This window comes from Malurus melanocephalus, unplaced genomic scaffold (genome assembly GCF_030028575.1).
Source record: "Malurus melanocephalus ecotype Western Australia unplaced genomic scaffold, MMel_1.1 scaffold_163, whole genome shotgun sequence".
Lineage (NCBI taxonomy): Eukaryota > Metazoa > Chordata > Aves > Passeriformes > Maluridae > Malurus > Malurus melanocephalus.
In genome coordinates this window covers 1,442,580-1,465,103 of record NW_026623395.1, presented here as the reverse complement: position 1 = coordinate 1,465,103, position 22,524 = coordinate 1,442,580, and the positions used below count along the sequence as shown (strand labels likewise).

The following is a 22,524-nucleotide window of genomic DNA, read 5'->3' as shown; positions in this document are numbered from 1 at the left end:
ATATAATCAGGTGTTATTTGATGATATATGCAAATTAAAGTAATAGAAATGAGTCCACTAATTCCACAAACTGTTTTGTCAGGAACCATCCAAAACAAACTTAAATTCATTAGTTTATTTTATCAATCCATCTTTTGTTCTTTCAAATTAAATGACTTCATAAAAATTATAGTTTTGTTCCTGTTTTGTGTGTGAACCAATTGCCAGTGATGAAAGATGCTCTATATAAACAATAGCTCAGACAACCTTGGCTTAGGAAATTTCCTCCCATGGTCATTGCAGTGGAAGACACTTTCCATGGAAGTTCAAAGGGATTTTAACCATTTCAACACATCTGTGACAAAGGAATACTTATGGACACTGTTCTGGTGGAGAAACATTTAAAGGTTTAATGCTAATATGGCTTGGGATGGGGGTATTTGCATTTGATTCACACTATTTTTTTCCACTGACAAGCCATACAACATGACATGATAATTAACGTGTACAGGAAGGAAAAACTGGTGACCATTGCTCTTAAGATTCCATTACATAATAAGCCCACCTTGCTGGTGGTTATATCATCACACTACCTGCCACGGTGAATTCAGGATTTTACTATTCACCAAAGTTACAGCCTGAAAAAAAAATCTCCTTTGTATTTTAATGCATTTTGTGCTTACATACAGCTAACACTTTACATGTACTATATGTAGTACTTACTGCTCGGAAAACAAAGCAACTCTAACAAAGTAGATTCTCCCCACCCAATTTACACTTCACGTTACAAGCTTTACTATGAAGCCTAGAAGCCTAAAAAGGTTTTGTTTATAATTAGAAAAAAAAAACGTTTGAGGAAAGTCTGAGGGAAAATAAAAATCACTTTTTAAATCCAAGAAATGTTATGGTCACAGTATTGCTCCAGCCTGCAGCCTTCACAAGGCCTCTGAGTGGCTTGAGGCACAGAGCTCAGTACGGAAGGGGAACTGTGACCATAACTGTTCAGATTACCAGAGATCAAAAATAACATAAAAAAAGCTATACCAAGGAATAGTTTCCTATTGCATGGAAAACACTAAGTCATATGGCAAAAGGAGAGGAAAGGACAACAAAAGACTTTTCCCTTCCTTTTTTAAGACACTAATAGGTATGCTGGGAATGCTACGGGTCGACGGTTGTCACTGCTTTGTTCTCTGAATGTGAACACCTTTAGTAAATGCTGGCATTCAGCTGAAATTTATCAGCTTTTAACATGTTAACTTTTCCCTTTATATGTAGACCTTTACAGTTCCATAACAATAAATAAAATTTGTAGTTACAATGCATTTGTCAATTCAGTTTAGGCACAAGGCAACTTCCACAATGAGTGGAGAGATCACAACAGTCTCTGATTGTGCAGAAGCGACACACTGCTTGCAACAGACTGATATGTTCAGAGTATCTCATGGGCTGAAATTCTGTCTGAAGATCTTGTATCTTCACTCCTGATGCAGGTGTTGACCAGTAGTTTTGATCATAAGATTGCATTTGGGTTTCTTGCTTCAAGTGTTTTCTYCTGTCAGGTTTGTGTCTTCATATAATGTTAGTTGTCTGTGTCCTTGTGAAGAAAGGTCACCTTCTGTGTATCCTACCAATAATTCTGGAATTCTAAAAACACATTTAGGAGAAGAAAGAGTTTATTAGGAAGATCATAATGAAAAAGCTTAGTATCAACAACAGAGATCTAAACTGGATTTGGTGGCATTTTCAGTCATTTAGGTGCAAAAGAAAACCACATTGAGAGACCCTGAAATCCCCCTTTTCAGAACATATTATTATATTGAACACGATATAGTGAACAGATGACTCTAAAGAACCTTCTGTTTGGCCTCTCTGGATATGGGAGAAAGAACAATCTTCACATCTCAGCCCTTCAGTTTGTGCCTGACTTTGCTCCAAGTGGGAGGCAGTGGAAGTTCACTCCCTCCTGAAGGTACATTGCCATGTTCCTGCACAGCGTTTTCTGTCAACGTCACACTTCAGTCAACACACAAAGTTACTGCTATTAAAAAAAGSAGATATCAAACTTTTGAAAGTGTTTCTTTATATGGCAAAAACAGACTAACTTGGCTGTAAATCAAAAATTATCTGACAATTCCAAAGTTGCCCATTGCTCTGGTATAAAATGAAACGTATTAAAGAAATTCAAAGCATTAAAAATTATAACATATACACAACAATAAACCTCCTGAAACATAAAATTTAGTAAAGTTCTGGATTAAAACAAGGGCACCAACTATTTTTTGGAAGTGTTCTTTTTTTGAATACTCTTTTGGGAAGTAGCAACAGCTCTACTGGAATACTCAGTTTTTTAAAAAAAACAAAATTTCACAACTATTTAGAAACCCAACCAACAACATGAATAAACTCAAAAGACTGATACATACTGGGCTACCTTGCAAAGCTGAAAACATTCCTTTTAAATCTTAACTATCTTCACCACTACAGACTGTGACTTAAGACAGTTCCCAGTCTCTGCTGGGCAAATGAGAGGAGTTGGAATGACTGGTCTCGAGGCAGAGAGCAAATCTCTCTGGGATGAGGAGTCCCTGGAACTYTGTATCAGCACTGGGAAACAATATGTGGATTTTTAAACGAACTAATGTGATATTTAGACCATTTAAAGATGTATAATTCATCTCTATTAAGCTTGGCTTATCTAGCAAGCTGTTCACTGTTCCTCTGATGTCCTGCCAAGAAGGCCACCTGAGCCAAGAGATGGAGCCATTGGCAGTGAGGCMTGGAAATGAAGAGACTGATGACGATTTCTTGGGGTTTTATTATAAACCCAAACAAATCTGCAGCCTTCTGCTCAGAGATAYGAAAGCACAGAGAAGTTTGGTGCTRCTGGCAGCYCARGAACCAAACCCCACCATATCCARGTGTCTCCTGTACTTCAGCCAACACAAAGCAACAAGAGCCATCCCCTCACGTACCTGGCTGATGTTCACATATGACCCATAGGGTTGGTAGTTTCACTCAGGCCAGGGTGGCTTCCTGGGTGTGGTGTTGGCGGCTCTGCCGATACGGCAGAAACTTTTTCTTCTTCCCTTCTCTTAAGGCAGGCTGCTTTAGGGTTTAGGTTTCGTTCTGTAACAGAAAAACCAGAGTTCTTAACATCCCGTATGCTGACAGCACAGGCAATACCAACACATTAACCCTGGAGCAAAAATAGCTCTGCAGCTTCCCTTTGCTGTGTTCACCTGCAGGTGTCCAAAGCTGCAGACAATCACTACTGAAAGTCCTGCCACACAGCTCCTAAATTGGTATTTAAGAAAAAGAAAAGACAAAAAGGCAAACCCAGATCCTTCCAGTACTCTACATGCACCTTCAGAAACTTTTAAAAAGCACCTCTTTCACCATAAGACACTGAAGTGCAAAATAAGAAGTGTCTGTAATTTACAATATAATAAAATGAGATTTATGCATTTTGTTGGTAGGCTGAAGTCTTCCCAACCTCCCTGACATCACACTTGTTTCAGTAATGTTGCTGCTTCCTTCCTCCCAGTCAGTATTAGCCAGCTGTGAGGGCAGGGGAGGCARCACACCCTGAATGGATTGTTCTCATCAGCTTCGATCTGTGAAATCACCACGTGCCCATCTTGGTTAAATCAAAAGRCTGTGATGAGTCACATTCAGCAGGAGCATTTTTTCCAAACCCTATTTCCTCTCACATTAAAGTCAGTGTTTTATAATAACCAGCTGTGGACCAGCTATCAAGGTATTTTCATCAGTATGTTTCCACTTCCCCACTTAGCTTCAATAGATGTAGATTTGGATCTCGTTTCCAAATAATGACAGTTTCTTAAAGTCAACTGTTTCTGTTCTTCAAAATGGCTTTTCATGAATCAAAATCTAGAAGATGTAAGCTGCAGTGGCCCAAAAGACTCACAAAAAACATGTAATATATTCCACTGTTGAATTTAATCAACATTTTAAGGTATTTTCTAGCTGTCAGTGAATTCTGTTTTGCAGTTGGAGATGGCAGATACAATTATAACTGCAAGTAGTCTGCCAAAACTGAACAGACAGCACAAGCCCTTCTCTTGCACTGTACAGGCACCCCTCTAGTAATTGCAGTTTACTGACCCCAGTGCATTTTATCTCATCTGACAGAGACTATTTTGGATGGACTTGATAGTTCTGCTGTCACCAAAGTCATTATCAACAGCCTCCTACTGCATTTCCTTAAGCATGAGAACTCCTGAAGAGTCTACTGGTAAAAAAAAACAACTGCTAACTTTTCTTAATCACAGTTTTCTTTGTCTAACTGTGGCTTGCCTTGAAGTTTTAAAGATGTAATTACATGGAAACTTTGAAAGGAAGTTAATTTACAGTGATTTAGGAAATGGAGATAAAACCCCTGGCCTACACTGAGAGCTTAAATCTGCAATGGTTCATTTTGAATAGCACCAATCACAAAATGAGAAGCTTCATTACCAGCAGAGAGAGGAAATTGTTTATGCAATTATCTAATGCACTGTGCAAGCTCCTGTGGGTGTCACACAAAGCTGCGGTCACTCACTGGCAGGAACAGGTGCAGAGGGAGATGGGCAGGACAAGCGGGAGCCAGGGTCTCTCCCAGGAGGCGCCGTGTGCTGCCCAGCGCTGCCTCGGACACACAGAGCGCACAGGAGACGGCAACCGGAGCGAGGGAAAGGTCCCAGTGTCAACTGCCTGTACAATGGGGACACTTAACTGTTGGTGCACTGTGGGATAAAGATTCCTGCCACACATACAAGGGTTGGAAGTTCTCTGACCAAGATYTTATTAACATGGAGCTTTTTGTGAATTACAGAATATGTGAGAGCAGAGATGGACTTAATGCTTTTTAAACATCAAAACCCACACTTGAYTAATGTCCCTCTGACTCCATAATACTCAACCTTATGGTTCTAGACCATGGCAGGGATTTTCAGACCACAACAGTTCCCAAGATCTAAGTCTCGGAGAAGCTAAACTGGGGTTTACAACAGCCCTAGCTGCTGTCTCATGTGCAGAACAATTACTCTGTGCCTTGGAAGAGCTCTGGCTGGAAACTGCATGTTTCTYTACTGAAAACTGGATCAGTAAAAACTGCCTGAAAACACAGCATCTCGTTGTTACTGCACAAARTACATCAGTTTGTGTTAAGTTAGTTATTTAGTCCCTTTCAATAAACTTCTAACTGCTGCCTGGATCTTCCCTGCAAAATGCAAGCAACAAATGAGAAAATGAAGTACAAATGAGGCACACAAAACTAAAACATTGTTACCACTCAGTCACATCAGCGGTTGAAAGATGCAATGCTTTCAGCAAATACAACCACTGACATATCCCCATCTCAGACTTTTCCAGTTGCTGGCTGCCCTTCCATCAGTGAGACACAAGGGAAGATGGCTGCTAATGAGTCCCAAACAGCACRACATGAGGTCACTCATCCGGGAAGTGCCACCTCCACAGAACAAGAGCATTTCCTTTGGGAGGCACCCACAGGCACCACCGAGTCCGAAGGCCAACCAGCTCCGGGCTGATTAAAAGTTACAACAAGATGCCCCAAAACTTCAAAATGTCTTTGACAAAAATATAAAGGGAGATTAAAAGTCAACTGTGGCTTCACCAGCTCACAAGAACAGAACAGTTGAAGAACCAAACATGATTCCTAGAACCATCTCCCCTTACGAGAGTGAATGGCACAAAGTTTTCCTTCTGCACTTCCCAGGAGGCACATTGTTTCTTTCTTGGAAAATTTTAAAGAAATCAGGGAAAGAAGATTCATGCAAACCCAGCTCTGATTAAATTAGAGTAGAAGTCAGTTTCCACCCTCCCCMGTACACATATAATGCAAAAACCTAAGTAAATGCAAATAAATTAACCTCATTTTAGTATTTAGCTATGTGGAGTTGATCTTAAAACAGGTCTCTTGTTGTTGCTAAAGCCTTGCTASKGCTAAACAAGYGCTTGTTTACGATTTATAGTAATATGTGTCAACATTCTAATTAATGAACTTAACTTGAAAACRTAGACTAATCGACCAGGAAAAAGAAAGGTCAAAGTATAAACTTTATACTCACTCCTTTTTTTTTTTTAAAGTAATTCTTGCTTTTTCTAAAGCACTTCTGCATCATTACAGAACAGCAAAACCACTTCCAGTAACTCGTGCATTTGGCTGTTCAGGTTACAAGAGAGCCACACTGCTTGATGGCCAAAGCTGCCACAGGCCCTGCTCCAGCCCCCAAGGCTACTGACCTCTCACTTGCTGCTCCAGGCTGAGGATCACTGCCACAGCCTGGTGGAGGATCAGCAGCTTYGTCTGCGGCTTCTCACTCTTCAGGTGCAGCTGGCACATGCGGCCGAGCTCCTTGAACGCCTCGTTAATGTCTCGCACACGCAAACGTTCTCGGGCATTATTTGCCATTCTTCTCTCCTTCTCTCTTTCTATTTTCTGCTCTGGGTTTAAATCCTCATCTTCATTAGTACTGCTGCAAGAAAACAATCATAACAGTATTTTGAAATATCACTGGCATTTCACACAAGTGATCCTGGTGCTGGTGCCAAATTTTCAGTTTCAATTTCAGAAATTAAACTTTCCACTTAACCATTTTATATTGAAGTATATTCAGATAACTAGGAAAGAGTTAGATATCAATGCTGAAGTCTTCAAGGAAATTCTTGTTGTTCCTTTCTCTGAAAACAAATGTTGAGTGGCTTCTGCCTGAAGAATATTGTCTAGAGCAGGTAAACATCTCTAGGAAAAGTTGCAGCAACACACTGCTGCTTGAAGATGTAGCCAAACCAGTTAAAGAGGCAACTTAACCACCTTGTCAGGTGGACAACAAATAATTTTCAACAAAGTTTTTGCTATTTTCCAAAACGCCAGCTTATATGAAAATGCACTTAACAAATTTTCAATTTTATGTGCTTATTTGAAAGTTTTACTTTTGTTAAAGACCACACTGGCCAATTTTAGAACTATTTTTTCTTTTACTACTCAGTGTAGAGCTAAACAGTTATATTTAGAATTCTTATTTGACTCAAATGATATCAAGTTGCATAGCCTTTTTTAATATAGGATCATTCAATTTAGACTAAAACTGTGCAAAAGCTCTGTTCTACTAAAATTAACAATTTAAAATGCCATTAAACACATGTGTTGATACAGACTCTGCTGCCTGTGGTTGCAAAATTCCAATTGTTTCCTGTTCTCTCAGGAAACACTTGTGTCAGGCCTATCAGGCARATCCAGAAACATTTTACCCAGCATCAGCTCCAGGTTTTGTGTCAGTGGCTYGGGAGAGGACAAAGTGTTTGAGGATGATATTTGGCCATGGTGATCACTTCAGCCTCCAGGTCAGGAGCTGGAGCTCTCCACCACCACAGAGTCACATTTAGAAGCACAGCCCTGGCCCAGGTACAAAGTTCCACAAATTTCTAACATTGCCCCATCCTCTATGCTGGCTAGGACCCTCTGAATCTTTTGCTGCTTACAAGCAGGCATTAGGCATGGCACTGGTGTTTTTTCCCAGAAAATCCTCTACCTCCTCCTTGTATTTCAATTACCTTTTGAAATACATACAGATGCTATAAACTTTTTCTCTCCTTCAGCTGGTCTATGCACTRCAGTAACACAAAAGCCTTGCAATAAATCTATCAAATGTAAGGACAACGTGCTACTGAGCATCATCCAAGCACAGACTCTCCAGGTCATGTCAACGCACCTTGTTCTGCCTCGGGACGAGACCTTGATATCCTTCTGGGAGGACTCATCATCTGATTTCATGTCATCTGATGAGGGGGGTTCATGGATGTTTTCATCCTTCTCCTTATGTTCAGACTTGATTTCTGTTGGACCTATAGCCACAGACTGGGTCTGTAAGCCACCCGACAGTGCTGCAAGCAACCAGAGAGCAGGGTGAGTGTCACAACCCTGAAACATTGCACAGAACCTTGAGCWCATAATGGCACTGAGGGGCCAGAGCTGAGCACGAGTCTGGGGAGACAACAGGAAGGGCTAACAGAAACAAGAGATCCTGGTAACACTGCTGTAATTGGACATGTGTCACGGGTTATAAAGCAATCACAGCTCACAGGGCAGCTTGATTGGTAACAGCTTAGTCTAAGGAAAACACTGCTTAAGACAAAAGGACATTGAGTGAAGCAGGAAATTTGCACCTGATGTCTGGGCTGCAAATTTAAGGGCAGAACTGCACTGCCATCGAGGCCTGGGTTTAGGCTGAATGTGCAACACCCTCTAAATGGTGCTAGCATGCTAATAAAGGAGCTGACGTCTGTTTTCTGCAGTTTACTTCTTCAGCTAAAAATGGAAGGAACTGTAAACGCTGRTGTGGAATGACCTCCTTCCATTGGCTGGGCTGAACTCTGGGCTCAGCCCACTCCACAGCCCTCCTGGCCAACTGGGCAAGGGCTGCAACTCTGCAAGGGGATCATGGCCCCTTAAGATGGAGGGACGTGGCTGTAATGCAGCCTTCTCTTCTCTTAAAACTATACTGAGAAAAGTCTTAAGATAGGGATGCCCTCAAAATTGTTGCAGGAGTYCCTAACAGAGGTGGTATATAGGATTTATTACAATTTTTATTTTTCAACATTATCTATGCYCCTATCCCTTGCACTGATGCCATTTTACCAAGATCTACAGCCTCACTGGCTCTGAAYTATGGCAGATCCTGTCCAGTATTTAATCCTAGAAAGTTACCTCGGTAGCTGTCTTGTGCTTTATGATTAAGTTCTGTGCTCTGAGCAGAAACGGTACTGGGAAGAACTGAATGGTTGCTGCTGAGGCTGACACCTTCTTCCCGGTGAGTCCCAACCTAAAGCAAGGCAAAGCAAAGATTTCTAATAAAGACATGAATCAAAGAAATAGTCCAAAARTAGAAGTTTAAAATACTGAAAGTATTTGCTGGATTAGAGATCCGAGTTGAAATTCTCACTGAGCAAAGGAAAGATTTAGTTGATAGATGCTGTTACAYCTGATTACACCATACTGGACTGTGTCTCAAGCAGTGACCAATACTGTGGAAYAAAATAATCCGGGTAAGTAACTACTCTTACCACCTATTTCCTGATCTGTTCCTTCATAATATACCATGATTAGATTTCTGAGCAGCAAGCATTGAGATGAAGAGTCTTGAAAAATTCTAATTTTGCATAAACTTGAATTAATGATACTTATGTGAGACAACTACAAATGTGCATATCTAACTTGAAGAGGCAATTTGTTAAAAAACTGCTGCTCAATACAGAATACTGTCATCAACTTTATTAAAAAATATTTGCTTGACAGAAAAGAGGTAAAGATACATTGCGCCTGTATTTAAATAATTTAGAACACAGACCATTTAAAGCTTTTGATTTCTAAAGACACAAAAGTCCTTAAATATATTTATACTATAACCAACATAATACAATTAAACAGTTAAAAAATTAACAAAGATGAGGGATTTTACTATTATTTGTATAGTTACAGAAACTGGCTACAGATGAAGCTTTTTATTGGAACAGCAGCAAACATGTCAACTAGAAGATTAAGCCTTTAATTAAATAGGTTTATTGCCTGGAGTTACACATGAGAACCACTGTTTTTCAATAAATCCTTCAATCCTAGTAAACTGCTGAGCTTTGAATCCCTTTTGAGTAATTAATGCAGCTTTTACCTTTCATGTCTTAATATGGGTTTTACCCAGAGAGAGATAAATACCCTTATGCAAGTTTATCCTTTGTTTAATATACACTTGTTCCTGTAAGCTAATGCACAGGAACAAAAAAAGGAAGGGGGAACCCCCCCTCYGCAACAACTCACAACTAATATCAGATCATTCCGGGCTGCTATTTGTATCCATTGTTCTGCAGAAAATCTCCTCTTGTATATCTGTTGCTATTTCAAGTATATTTTATCTTCCTCTGCGTGTAATAGGCTTTGTTTGTGAGAAGTTCTACTCTGGATACAGTCAGCCCAGCTCCTGCAAGAGTCATGAACTCGCTGGGAGGAAGGAGCTGAGCCTGGGTCTTTCAGCCTGCGAGACAAACTCTTTACAGCTGGAACATGAAGCTCGTTCTCACTCTGAACTTTTCAAAAATGAGTCTTTCCCTAATTCTGCCTTGCAGGTTATGTGTTTTATTTTATTCTTCTGGTCATGCTTAGTCCTAACACTTGAGGGTGCTTTTATTCAAGCTACAGACTTAATTGTTTCAAGGCCAGGTTTGTTCCGAAATCTACTACTTAAAAAAGGCAAAAAATTCTTAAAGCTGTGTACAAACATAGCAGCTGCCAGAACCCTGGCAACTTTCRAATCTAGAGCTAACCTAAAGGTGACAGACTAGCAAATCAGTTCTAACAAAGGCAGAGAGCAGATTAGAAATAAAAACCGAATTCAAGTCCATGTTCCAGTCTTTTGAAACCAAGATGTACAAATTAAAAGCATACAATTTAGATTAGCAGGATTTACACAGAAATCTTAAGAGCGAAAATGCTACAAAACTGACCATAACACTGATTTTTATCTCAGATCTACGATACACTAGAAAATCCAAACTGGCCGACAAAAAACCCAAACAAAATGACTAGCTGAAAGTCACTGCATCCCATGCAGAGGCCAACAGCTCCATTTGCTACAGGCACAACTGATCGGTGGCTACTTCAAACTATCAAAGCTTAAAGTATCTTAARCATTTAGTTCAGAAAATTTAGTTTGCTTTCCTTTCCCTGGACTCATACTACATAGAGAAAGGGCTCTCCCTATCTGCATTTCAATGGAGCACAACCTCGAGCTTCCTTTAACTCCTCTGAAAGGCGTCCGAGGCCATCAGCTCSGCGGCGCTCGGAACAAACGAGCTCTTGACATGTTTTATCGCTATTCTTTATAAGCGATTCGCAGCCAGGCGCTTTCCTAGCGCCCAGGGCCAGCTCCGGGGGCAGAGAGAGAGCTGCGGGCGGCTCCCGCGATGCCCGGTGCCGGGACTCGCAGCGCTCCCGTTGCCGTTCCCGTTGCCATTTCCATACAGCTGCCCGGGCCGGCCCGCGCGGGCTCAGCCCCGGCCCCGGCACGCCGGCCTCCGTGACTCGCGGCACTTTATCTCCAAAGCAAACAAACTCGCAGTTAATTCATTCTCTCCGGCGCTAATCCAGCCTTGTTTCCATGGTCCCTCCTCCCAGGCAAAGCCCGAAGCTCCCCAGGCTCACAAAATGGGAGCCGAACGGGAGGCTGGGCTCCGCCAGCCGGAGCTCGCAGCGGCGCGGGGAGAGCGCTGTGCTGAGAGGAGCGGCCAGCACGGACACGGCACTCGGAACCGCGGCCTCCTCCGCACAATGCCAGCCCAACACAGCTCTGGCACTCGCCGCCATCGCAAAAACTTACCCCCCTCAGTAACCCCGGGCTGAGCAAAACGGGAGCACTGATACAAGACTCTACATTGTTGTWATTTACCACGTGAACTGTATTTTTATGCATCTCAAGAAAGACTTGTCCATAGGACAATCGGCAGCCCCACTGACACTTCCAAGTTAAAAAAAAAAATCTAACCAGAGTGCAGAACATATTTCGGTTGATTTACGTGGTCACATTTGGGATCTGAAACCAGAAAACCAGTTATGTATGATGGCACACAACTGCATGTAGGAGAACCGAGAGTGACATGTGGGGAAAGGACTGGAAATACGGGTCCTGCGTCTCACTTTAGTTTGATTATGAATTTTGAGCACTTAGCAATGAAAGTTTTTGAGAACTGGAAAATAAAAATACTAGTCTTGGTCCAAGCCTTTGAACATTTTAAGCCCTACTAACTGKTCAGTTTGGCTATGATGATTACACCATTTTAGCCAATGAAAAGGGCTTTGTAATCAAGATTTTAACACTTTAGACAGCTCAGAGTTGTTCAGTGGGAGCATAATCTCTGCAGGGAAATACCAAGTCTGGAAGGGTTTGAGCAAGAGCAGAGGTTGGTGTTGGCAAAGCTGCTTAACTGCCCTTTTGTGCTGCTACACTGGAGCAGGCACAGGGCACAAAGAGGGAGATCACCAATTTTCTTAGACTCCTGTTATACCTGAAGAAAACTCTCCAACTTAAGGATTGAGTTTCATCCTTAACTGAGTTTCCAGGCCTTTTATTTATTTATTTATTTTTAATCAGTTCAGGCTGTTCTTTTTCCATTGTATTACAATGACAAATAAAAAGCAGCTTGAATAAGAACAAAAAGTATTACTTCTTAACTTTTCAATAATACATGAAATAAAATACAAATCAACTTCAAAGGCCAGTTAGCAAATATTTGATGAGTTTGAGATATTAAAAATCTATTTGAATAAGTCTAATGGCTAGGCCAGCTAAAAAGAAAACAAAACCATTCAGAGCAATCAGGAAATGAAGTCAACTAGAGTTGTAAAATAAATTTGGCTCAAAAATTAAGCAAATGTTAAAATAAAACCATGCCTGGTTACACTAATTACATAAAAAGGAGTTAAATTACTCATTTCCTAGCTCCTTCTGCCAAGATCATCATCTTCAAGGGAAATTAAATTTTTTTTTTCTATTTTTTTTTTAAAGAGCAAAAATGTTTTGTGTAAAGATCCCACCCTCCTTCAACAAGGAAGTTTCATTTAGTGCTGAATTCCAACGAACATTTCTTGACCCTATGTCAAACAAAACATCAAAAATATGTAATCACCCTTATCAATGTTGACATTTCTCACTATATTAGGCCAATACTTATTATTTTCTTAAAATTTACTGGATGCCATCTCAAATAAAGCAGTATTTAAATCCTGAACGAAGGCTGGATCTTAAAGTTCAGGTCGTGTGTCAAATTCTCTGCTCTCCTACTTACTACTTAGAAAGAACACCAACCTAATAGTAAATAATAGTTTGAAATTAATTTGTTATTGATGAAGAATTACCCCTTATACTTGTAGGGCATTACTGCACTGCAGTCATCATTAATAAACCACTCAGTCTGCACGACAGCCAGATGTGCCAACCTCTGCTCTGTACATATTTCAGGACTCCATCCTCAGTCACACTGAGTTCCTGCAATTGCAAATGATGTCAAAGGGCACTCTTTGGGGACTGGGCAAGGCCACAACAGGATGTCTTCTGTTGGAGCCAATTATTCTGATGTAACAAAATTAGAGGTTAATCCAAGGAATTCTTTAGCTGACTCACTTTGCAAGCCAAAACTGATCTGCAAGCTTGTTTCACCCAGTGAGGATGAAATGTACAGTCAATTATATTTTTTTAGTTCTCCTAATCTAAGTTTATTTCTAAATGACAAAGAGCATCTGTGAGTCAAATAATCAGATGATAGATCAGGTCTGTATTACATTTAAGTTACACAACTACTTTAAACTAAAGAAGATCAAGGGACTTTTGTCAATTTTGGAGAGTCATTTTCCACTGTCCCTCATTTTGATAAAAACTGAGTTGATAAAATATTTAATACAGCTTATTTAAAAGAGAAACCGAGATTTTTATGTTCATTTTGGCACTAGCTGTATTTATTTGACTRTGGCTTAGCAGTCTCAGAAGGTTCCTCAAGTTAGAGAACAAATTTGTCAATGCAGTTTCAGTGAGTCATGTAATGCCCCATCAAGACCAGGGGAAAAAAGTTTTCTTTTGTACGACTAAATTTCAGTCTAYCCCAGAACACGGTAGAATTTTAACAACAGTCTTTAAATATTAAATCTCAGTCGGTACTACGAAAAAATTCAAAAGTACTTATGCATCACTTCTTTCATTGCTAAAAGTGACTTGTACAGAAAGCTAAAGTTGGATGTACATTTGGAAAGTATCCCCTCCCCAAAGCCCCCAAACACACGCAGCTTATAGAAAGCAACCAGTTCTTTTTGATGTTTACTGCAGTGGTCCTGAAATTAATATAAATGGATGTGTGATGTGCAAATGGGAGAGCCTGGAACTAATTCTGTTTTATAGAATACAAACCCTTCAGCAATTGGGGTACCTAATTATTTTGATGATAGGTGAAATTTTGCCTTGATCACACAGTATCCAGCTGTGAATCTGTTTTATAACAGAAAATTTCACAGCATGTAACTGGTCTTTAAAATTACGCTGTAAACATGCAAACACATGGCACCACTAAAACAAGCATGTTTTTAAAGGCTCGTTTTCCTTTAAGCATTTTTGAGAAGGGAGGAATGAAAAGGAAGAAAAAGGGAAGTGAGCAATGCTACAAATAGATTCGTTTACTGTGTAATGCTTTTAGCATATTTCTGATCTATAAAAAGCTCGACTACATTTTTTCAGAGTGGTTCACATTTTTAAAGAAACTAAAAGACATGGATCTAATTATTTCACCCTTCTTGGGGATTAATCTGAAAGTTGTTTCCTTTTCATTGTTACTTACACTACAGCTGTGCTCAAAACTCCTTTTCGTTTAGAAAAAAAAGTTTAAATTTTGAGCCTGCGCACACTATGGTTCCACATTCCAACAGCTTCCTCCCAGTCCTCTGCCAGCATCTGCTATTGAAGACTAGTTCCAATTTACAATAAACAGCTTTTCCAGACCAGAACACTTGAAATTCAGTCCTTTCTGACTGCTTTTCCCATTCAATCTCCCTATTCACCATTTCAAGGAGAAAACGGTTCTGCCAATTATTACACATCTGGAAAAAATGCATGTATAAGCTGAAACGCTCTGAGCAGAAAGTTTCAGCTTTCTGCATATGGTCACAGCAGGATTTTATGGGCCACTGACCAGGCCAAAGTCTAAGTTTTCCCATCTTTTTTCTCTCCCTCATTTCTGCCCACCCCCACCCCAACATTCTAATTGGAAACCCMTAGCAGGTGCAAGCTGTCTGCCATCTTTTCCTCCACAAGAATCTCAAGTGGTTTCTTCCTGATAAATATTACTCTTACAGCCCAATTCTACCTCAGAAGGCTCTATGATCATTTCAGTGCATCAGCTCTAACTGTTCYGCATAAACACCCTCGTGTTTTATAACATCATTACCATGGATGCCTGTCTGCTGGCTGTTACAAGGCTGGATGCTCCATAGTTTGAGTTCAGGCTTCCAATTGGCCCATTGTGGGATGGTCCCAATAAACTGTGAATGTCTCCATGGCCAGCTGACAGGCTTGTTGAAGGCCCCACAGCGTGGTTCCGCAGAACATGGATGGCATCATCCAGTCTGTCCAGGCGATCCTCCATCCGGGACTGCTGTTGGGATGCAAGAGRGACAGGAACAGCCATCACTGAATAAATCCCCAGGCTCCTCACACCCTACAGAGTCTATCTCCAGGTATTAAAGACAGAAGATGAAATGCAGTGTCAAAATAGTATCAAAAGACTTTGAGAGCACCTACCAGCACTACAAACAGGAAAAAGAAAATATTATCTGGAGATTTTGTTCAAGATAGCATTCATTCCACAAATAGTTGGCAGTTTTGAAAGTGAAGCTTATTRTAGGGTTAATGTTACTCAGCTGCTATTACATGGCATGAACAAGAAAAAAGGAACTGCTACAAAATAAGCTAATGCAGGACAAGAAAGAATGATCATAAAATCAGCCTCACCATGCTGGAAACAATTAAGAGAGGCAGTGGTTTTTTGAGAATCTGTATTATAAAAAAAACTGGACAAAAACTTTTAGTTATCATTTTTAAAAATAGACCTTCAAACAGATTAGATGTTTCAGAAATAAAAGCAAGTTATTTGTGTTACTGTAGAAGTCTGTCTTAAGATTACATTCTTTTAATTACTTTCTTTTATTAAAGGAAATACCAAAAAAACCCAAAGCAAAACCAATTCCGACATTGCAGCTGTCTAGAAACTGAAATAGCAGGATGTTGGAGTCAAAAGATGGGTCACACACTACACTAATTGAAGTTTTTAATGGGGAATCTGAAGGAAGCGTTAATTGAAACACAAAAAGGCACCATCTAAAGTGAAATAGTACCTCACAGACATCCTTTAAGAAGGACATTGCATCTTGCAAATGCTCGTGAAGTTGCTGTTCAACTCGATTTTTCTGGCAAAGTCAAGACAGAACAGGAAGCAAAGCACAGGTTAAGATTAATTCAAAAAAAGAGGTGAGGAAACAGCTGATGTGCATGTCAGCAATAAATTGTTAGTCAAGTTAATGCAACAGAGATCTGATTATATTAAGATAAGAAAAGGCTAATATTTAACACTGCAGTTATGTTAGGATTCTAAGGTGTACATAACAATTACATTTAATTGCAAAAATACTGAAGAAAAGAAATCTGATTTAACTTATAATTTATTCTTGTTAGACAGGAAAAAAAAAGAAATTACATCTGTGGAAACTAGAAATATGAAGCAAATAATCAAAACCTTCCCTCAAATTTTCYCTCTTTCCTTCCCGATATTGTATCGGAAATGTAAGAAGGAAGGAAGTAACTTAAATCCTCTGCTGAATGCTCAAAAGAAGAAAATTTACAATGCTGTAGATTACTGCCTGTGTGTTTTTCTGTAAAAGGATTAATTAATAAATGAACATTCCYCACAACAAATAATAATTACAAATAAACTGTATTAATACTTTAATAACAGTGTAATGCAAACAAGCCTAGAGACTGCCATTTGAGGGAGAGATAGGGAAGGACAAGTAAATGCGGAGGCATGAAGTCTTTATCTTTCTCCAGACTGAACTTTAGATAAGAATTAGCTATGGATTTGTGAAAAGGTACCAGAATCTCATAACAGCGCTTTAGCACCAGCTGTCCTCAGCACAGAAGCCTGATGCCCAAGGAACAGATGGTGAAAGACACACCCTGCACGTCTTACATTGTTCAACTGAACAGGCCATTTGTTAGCAAAGAATTCATTTGTAATGCTATCCTACTGTTTCTTTTAATGATATGCAGGATTTATACAAAACCAAGCCTTCAACTCCTAAGTAAAAAGTACCATGTTGCTTTCAACAATTCTTACCAAGGAGTGTAGAGAGTTTTCATAGTTGGGAGATGAGGGGGCTTGTCCTCCACTCCTCGACCACTGACTGGCACCTGTCAAAATTGTCTAGGTTAGCGCACAGATTTACACAGCAGAAGTGGGAAGCAGAGACAGTATTTCTCAACATAATTAAAACCAACATATTCTGCATAAAGGTAAGCTAACATATGGGTATACAAAGGAGGACAAATTCCTTCATTATGCCTTACTGAGGGATAATTTTGATATCCTGGCATCTGTAGAGTTAGATCATTGTCAGTGACAAAAGAGGTGACATCTTCAAAGTACTTCAATGTCAAAAAACTGGACTAAGTACACACACACYGTGTTTGAAATACCTGCTTCTAACACCTGCTTCTGCCTGCATCACCACAAAAGACCTGCTGAATTCTTCTTCAGATTCTGTTCAGTGTAWGTATTTGTAATAGTGTTAAATGCACAACAAAAATATTTAAAGAAATCAAACAGATACAAAGTTAAGCATTTCTGGAGAACCATTTTTATGACACCTCTCTACTAAATTAGAAAACCTAAAAGTGGATCTAAAAGCTTTATCYTGTCTAGTTGTACACAATACCATTTTAGATTACAATGCATTTCAAATTTAGAAGAATAAAAATACACCTAAGTCATACCCMTTTGTTATTTCAGATATACTTAAGGTAAATCAGAAGCTAAAGAACCATTGACTGTGCAACAAATTAACAATTAAATCCATATTACCTATACACTGCAAATTCAAATACATATTCATTCTAATCTGACATAAATATACCTAATTATCATGTAAATTTTAATAATAATTAGATGTGAAATGCAATAGCTAATAAAGCAGTACTTTTAACACAAAGCCTGAAGTAGTACAACATGCATTTTTCTCACCAACTAATAATGCATCTTTTATAAAGATACTACACAAAATTCTATGGCCATTAGAGACAGCTTCCTTTCAGCCATATAAATGTAATAATAAAGCAATTACATTAATAAATTATGGACATACAATCCAAAGCAGCTCATTAAAGGAAGAGCCTGTGGGCTTGTTCTTTCAATAACAGCCAGAGCTGTATGTCTGGAAAACTGGGAAAAGGTTTAATAACATTACAGTTCCTTTGTTCAGAGAGCTGCAAGTAGTTACCTTTTAAAGACAAGGTTTTATTTAACAAAAAGAGTACAGCTTGCATAGCTATTAAAATACCTACATATTTCCTTTCTAATTAAAAAATAATAAGAAAAATCTCCTATTTCATAAAAGTCCAGAGCTGCCRTAATTGTGCTGGAATTCTCTTTTAAAATACAAAGAATTCAGTGAGCAAGTTTATAATTTCCAATTTTCACTTCACACAGCTCCTCTGGGTCTGGACCTGTAGTCTCCGTCTGCGTTACTGCCATTCCTCAACTTGGGAATAATGCTTGGAGTGCCACTTATTTTTGCACAGCCATTAATGAAACAACTATAGAGTATTTTGGTTCAGCATCATGTTCAAATTTGAATCCGGTCAGAGCTCCATTTGTAGAGACAGAATGGTGGTCGGGAGCACTCCCTGCTCTCAGAACTCAGAGCAGCACTCCCTCCAGCAAAGCAGGAGCTCAGTAGCAGGCAGAAGGGTGGCCAGGTAAGCAAGTGAACAGACTGCGAGGCTGCGCACTTCTCCTGACACCCTGTCTGGGGGGTTTGACAGAAGGTGCTATTTCTGTAATGTGAGCCCAGAACAAAACTCGAGTGGGACATCTCACAAAGGAGACAAATAGAGAAGAGGGGAGGAATTAACCAACTCCTCCTGTCAAACGCCCATCCCAACTGCAACCTGCAGCTTTCAGTCACACCTCGGCACCACCGGGGCTCTTCCCGAGCGGTGGCACTCTGCCTCCACGGCTGCAGGTTGCCAGATGGCACTGATTTCCTGCTTGCCTCATTCCACTCCCCCTCCTAGAAGTTTGTGCATGAAATCCACCAATTATGTTAAAAAGCATCCTGGCACCACAAGCCCTGCAATTAACAACTGCAGCTTTTAGTGCAGCACCAACACAGCAGCATTAAAAAACAAATAAGCCAGGCAAGCATTAGGATTTACAGGGGTCACCGACAGCAATCACTGCAGTATTGTTCTTACCCCGAGTCTCCCCAACACTAATCCTCTGGCTCCCCTTTCAAACACACACTTGGAGCTGCACAGGGCTGGCTTTGCATCCTCAGAACCCACAGAACCTCCTGAATACCTCTGATCCCAGCAGAAGGATTCTTAAAATACCAAGGCTCCCACCATTCACATCCCTATATAAACTTCCYATGCCTGTACACAATCATTAAAACTATGCAAGACGCTCAGCTCTGGGCATGTTTATGTAAAATTAGAAATTAAATGAGGGCAGGGAAGGYGAGATGCACACTACTGTCTCATAATACTTGGGGGTTTTCATGAAGCTGTTCTCCAAGCTTTTACTTAACTGAATTAAAAAACATCATTAATCCTCATTCAGCAATGTAAGAGCCAAAGAGTCAGTCAYGAGCTTATGAACCCCAAGGTCTCATGACGTTGGTATCTCTCAGTGYTTTCCCTGGTAAACAGAGTACTCCTACCATAATTTACAATTAAAGGATAGGCAAATTATGACTTAAGCAATCTGCAATACTACAAATGCTAACTAAACAAATATCTAACTGCAAAAGGGGAAAATGAMAATGATGGCTAAAATGCTCCAAAATATATTATTTTAGTACACATAAAACATTTGTTTTATCTGTAATAACTTTTTGGGTCAAGATGGAAAATGGCTACCAGGAGTATAAATAGCAATAAATGCAGCAGTAATTACTTCACATTGTGCTTCACCGTGTTCTTAGTGACTCATCTGGGAATAAAGATAAAAGTCCAGATTCATAAATGAAGGTAATTAACTACTGGAGCAATTTACCAAAGGCTTGATAAATTCTGTATCACTGAAATTAAAGGGGGTGGGATGGTACAAATGTGAAGCAGATGCTAAGTTTGAGCCTGAAAAGGATYTCAGTATTATTTACTTATATCTACTACTGTCTTAACCACCAGAATCCAGAATAAGCAACACAAATTAAAAGTGCAAATTTTGGAGAGTTWTACATTTCATACAGGTTGCCACAGGCAAAGGCAACAACAGCAAAACGAAAACACAAAATTTTGTGACCTCAAATTTGTATTCACAACCAGAAATTAGGTAGCGCTTTCATGCTTACAAAATGAGTGTAGTATCTAATTAGGCAAATCCTGAAAAAAACCTCTTTGGCATCTTCAAAATTTTAAATACTTTTAAATGTCAGAACTTCCTTCTTCCAGCCACAAAATGTTTTCAATACTTGTTTTTGATGTTAAAAAGAAAATAATAATATTTTTCTGGTCTGATCTTCCTTTTCAGTACAACAGAATACACAAAACATTTTTTGTCAACTGTAATCACTAAATCAAAAATCCCATTAATCCCATCATTACTCAATTCAACATGGATTATTCAGTAATAGAAAAGAAATGCCCAAAGCAGCTGCTCAGGTAAGCCATGTCAGATACTCATTAATCCATTACATCCACWGAAAACCAGAGCAGTGTCCATTAAACAGAAGTGAAGCATAAATGATSGAGGCTTTGAGTGACATTGCATATAGAGATATGCATATTCACATACATACAATTATGAGTGCATTTTGCACGCAGTACATTTAATAATTTATTCATCTAGATCACGAAAGGGTTCAGCTAAGCTCATTCTATACCCTTTTCACCTTAAGGTAATTCTGTTGTTTTATAAAAAGCAAAACACTCTTGGAAAAAAGTGACCAATGGTCAGGAGCCTGCGGGATATATTAAACAACAGAAAATGGAGAAACAGACTGTTGTATAAATGTTAAATAATTTAACAAATTGCACTATCGGAAAGAACAGGGTTAAAGTTACATCATCTTACTTGTAATTCTAGTTCTTTGTTAAACAACAAATTTAAGTCAATGGAGCTTTCACAGTCCTCTCTATGTGGAGAACAGCTGTTCAACTTTTACTAGACAGCTGAGGCCACAGTGTCTGTGAAAGCTGCACTACCGCTAATAGCTGTAGGCAGCTGCCCACAGTTCATCTCCACACTGGAATGCTCCTTCCCACATTCACGCTACAAACACACAAAGCACAGGTGACAGAGGTGGCAGCAATACAGATTTTGAAAAATGCCAGAAATTCTTCTCCCATAGAATGAAAACATTCATGAAAGATATGAATGAAAAGCTATCTTGTGTAAAAATTGGATAGTCTCATAGCCTACTATATTTTCATTAGAGGGAACACACATCTGCTGTGTTTGTCACTGAAAGCTGCCGCAGAGCTTTAATATATAGCTTTAAAAAAAAAAAAAGGTAATCAAATCAAATCACTCTTCTTTCTCTCAAACACTGCAAATCTGCCCTAGTACTATATGGTCAGTCAATGCTTTCAAACATTATTTTAATTAGCTAATTTTCAAAGGCAGTTGCCAGGACTCGAATGTCCCCAACAAAATATCACAGAATCAGGATTTATAAATCTTTGTTTTGTACAATGGAAAACCAACCAAAATTCACACGCAAGACAGTTAATGCTGATTTCACTGTGTTTCCAAACAGGGTGTTTTCAAAACAACAAACATGTTATTGACAAACGGCCAGTCTGCACCTGTAAGAGGCGATGGTGATCCAACCGGTGTTGATGGATTTGACGGAAAACTACTGCTGGTATGATCAGGAGAATAAATCTGGTAACAGACAAAGAGATTATACATCAATATATGTTAYAATACACAGGGAAAAAAACTATTAGTATTCTTTTTCATGTTTTAATTATCACTCTTGATTCTGGATTGATGAAAAACGCAATTTGATCCTTCAATCACAGRTCTGCTTTATTACACTCAAGGCTCTAAAAATGTCCAAAGAACTTTCATTTTCAAGCAGCTGTCCAAATAAGCACAGCCTGTATTTCATAGTGGCACAAGTATAACTGACCTTCCTTCTCATTTAACAGCAGCAGAAATTACAGCCTTTCTGTCACTGCAGGGGAATGATACACGTAAGAGTTCACAGTACACAGCTAATTATATCAAACAAAACTTCAGGAAAATGCCAATGAATAATGACTTTGCAAACTTTAGAGAGCGATTTTAGCAGTCAACACATGTTATCTTCTAAAATTTAATTCTTCACAAAATACCAAGAAAGCATTCTGGCTTGCTTAYTATTGGTACCTACCAAACAAAAAACACCTGAGATTTTGTTCCTCTTGCAATGTATTGCAGCACATAATATACTTCTCTCTTATTTCAGTATCAATTGGCCTCCTGAGATACTAAACTTCAACTTACAACAATTATTTCCTTGAGATTAATGAAATTAAAAACTATTGGTTAAAATAGAAGACATAATGCTTAAAGCTTTAATTAAAAATTAAAATCTCAAGGCACTGGGAAAATCCATTTTATACAGGGAATTGAATAGATTTAGAGGCTGACTATGGACTTCAGAACATATTTTTATAGGTCATTGGTTCAAACCTGTTTTACTTGAGCAGAGACGGGGATTTGTTAGTCATC

At 39.2% G+C, this 22,524-nt stretch overlaps 1 protein-coding gene across 11 annotated transcripts in view; it reads right to left on the bottom strand.

Annotated features, from left to right (window-relative positions):
• Positions 1-1,459: 1,459 nt before the first annotated feature.
• Positions 1,460-22,524, bottom strand: part of TCF12 (transcription factor 12) — a 155,760-nt gene continuing 134,695 nt past the window's right edge. For 4 of the 11 annotated variants that reach the window (XM_057372108.1, XM_057372107.1, XM_057372109.1 and 1 more), the window contains 9 exons: positions 21,612-21,690; positions 16,921-16,994; positions 15,923-15,994; positions 14,977-15,183; positions 8,711-8,825; positions 7,716-7,887; positions 6,247-6,479; positions 2,955-3,108; positions 1,460-1,626 (listed from right to left, as the gene is read on the bottom strand). In XM_057372108.1, the coding sequence (XP_057228091.1) occupies positions 2,966-3,108; positions 6,247-6,479; positions 7,716-7,887; positions 8,711-8,825; positions 14,977-15,183; positions 15,923-15,994; positions 16,921-16,994; positions 21,612-21,690 (1,095 nt within the window). In that variant the 3' untranslated portion in view covers positions 1,460-1,626; positions 2,955-2,965. The remainder of the gene's footprint in view (positions 1,627-2,954; positions 3,109-6,246; positions 6,480-7,715; positions 7,888-8,710; positions 8,826-14,976; positions 15,184-15,922; positions 15,995-16,920; positions 16,995-21,611; positions 21,691-22,524) is intronic. The other 7 variants (XM_057372114.1, XM_057372118.1, XM_057372113.1 and 4 more) reach the window with 5 other exon arrangements.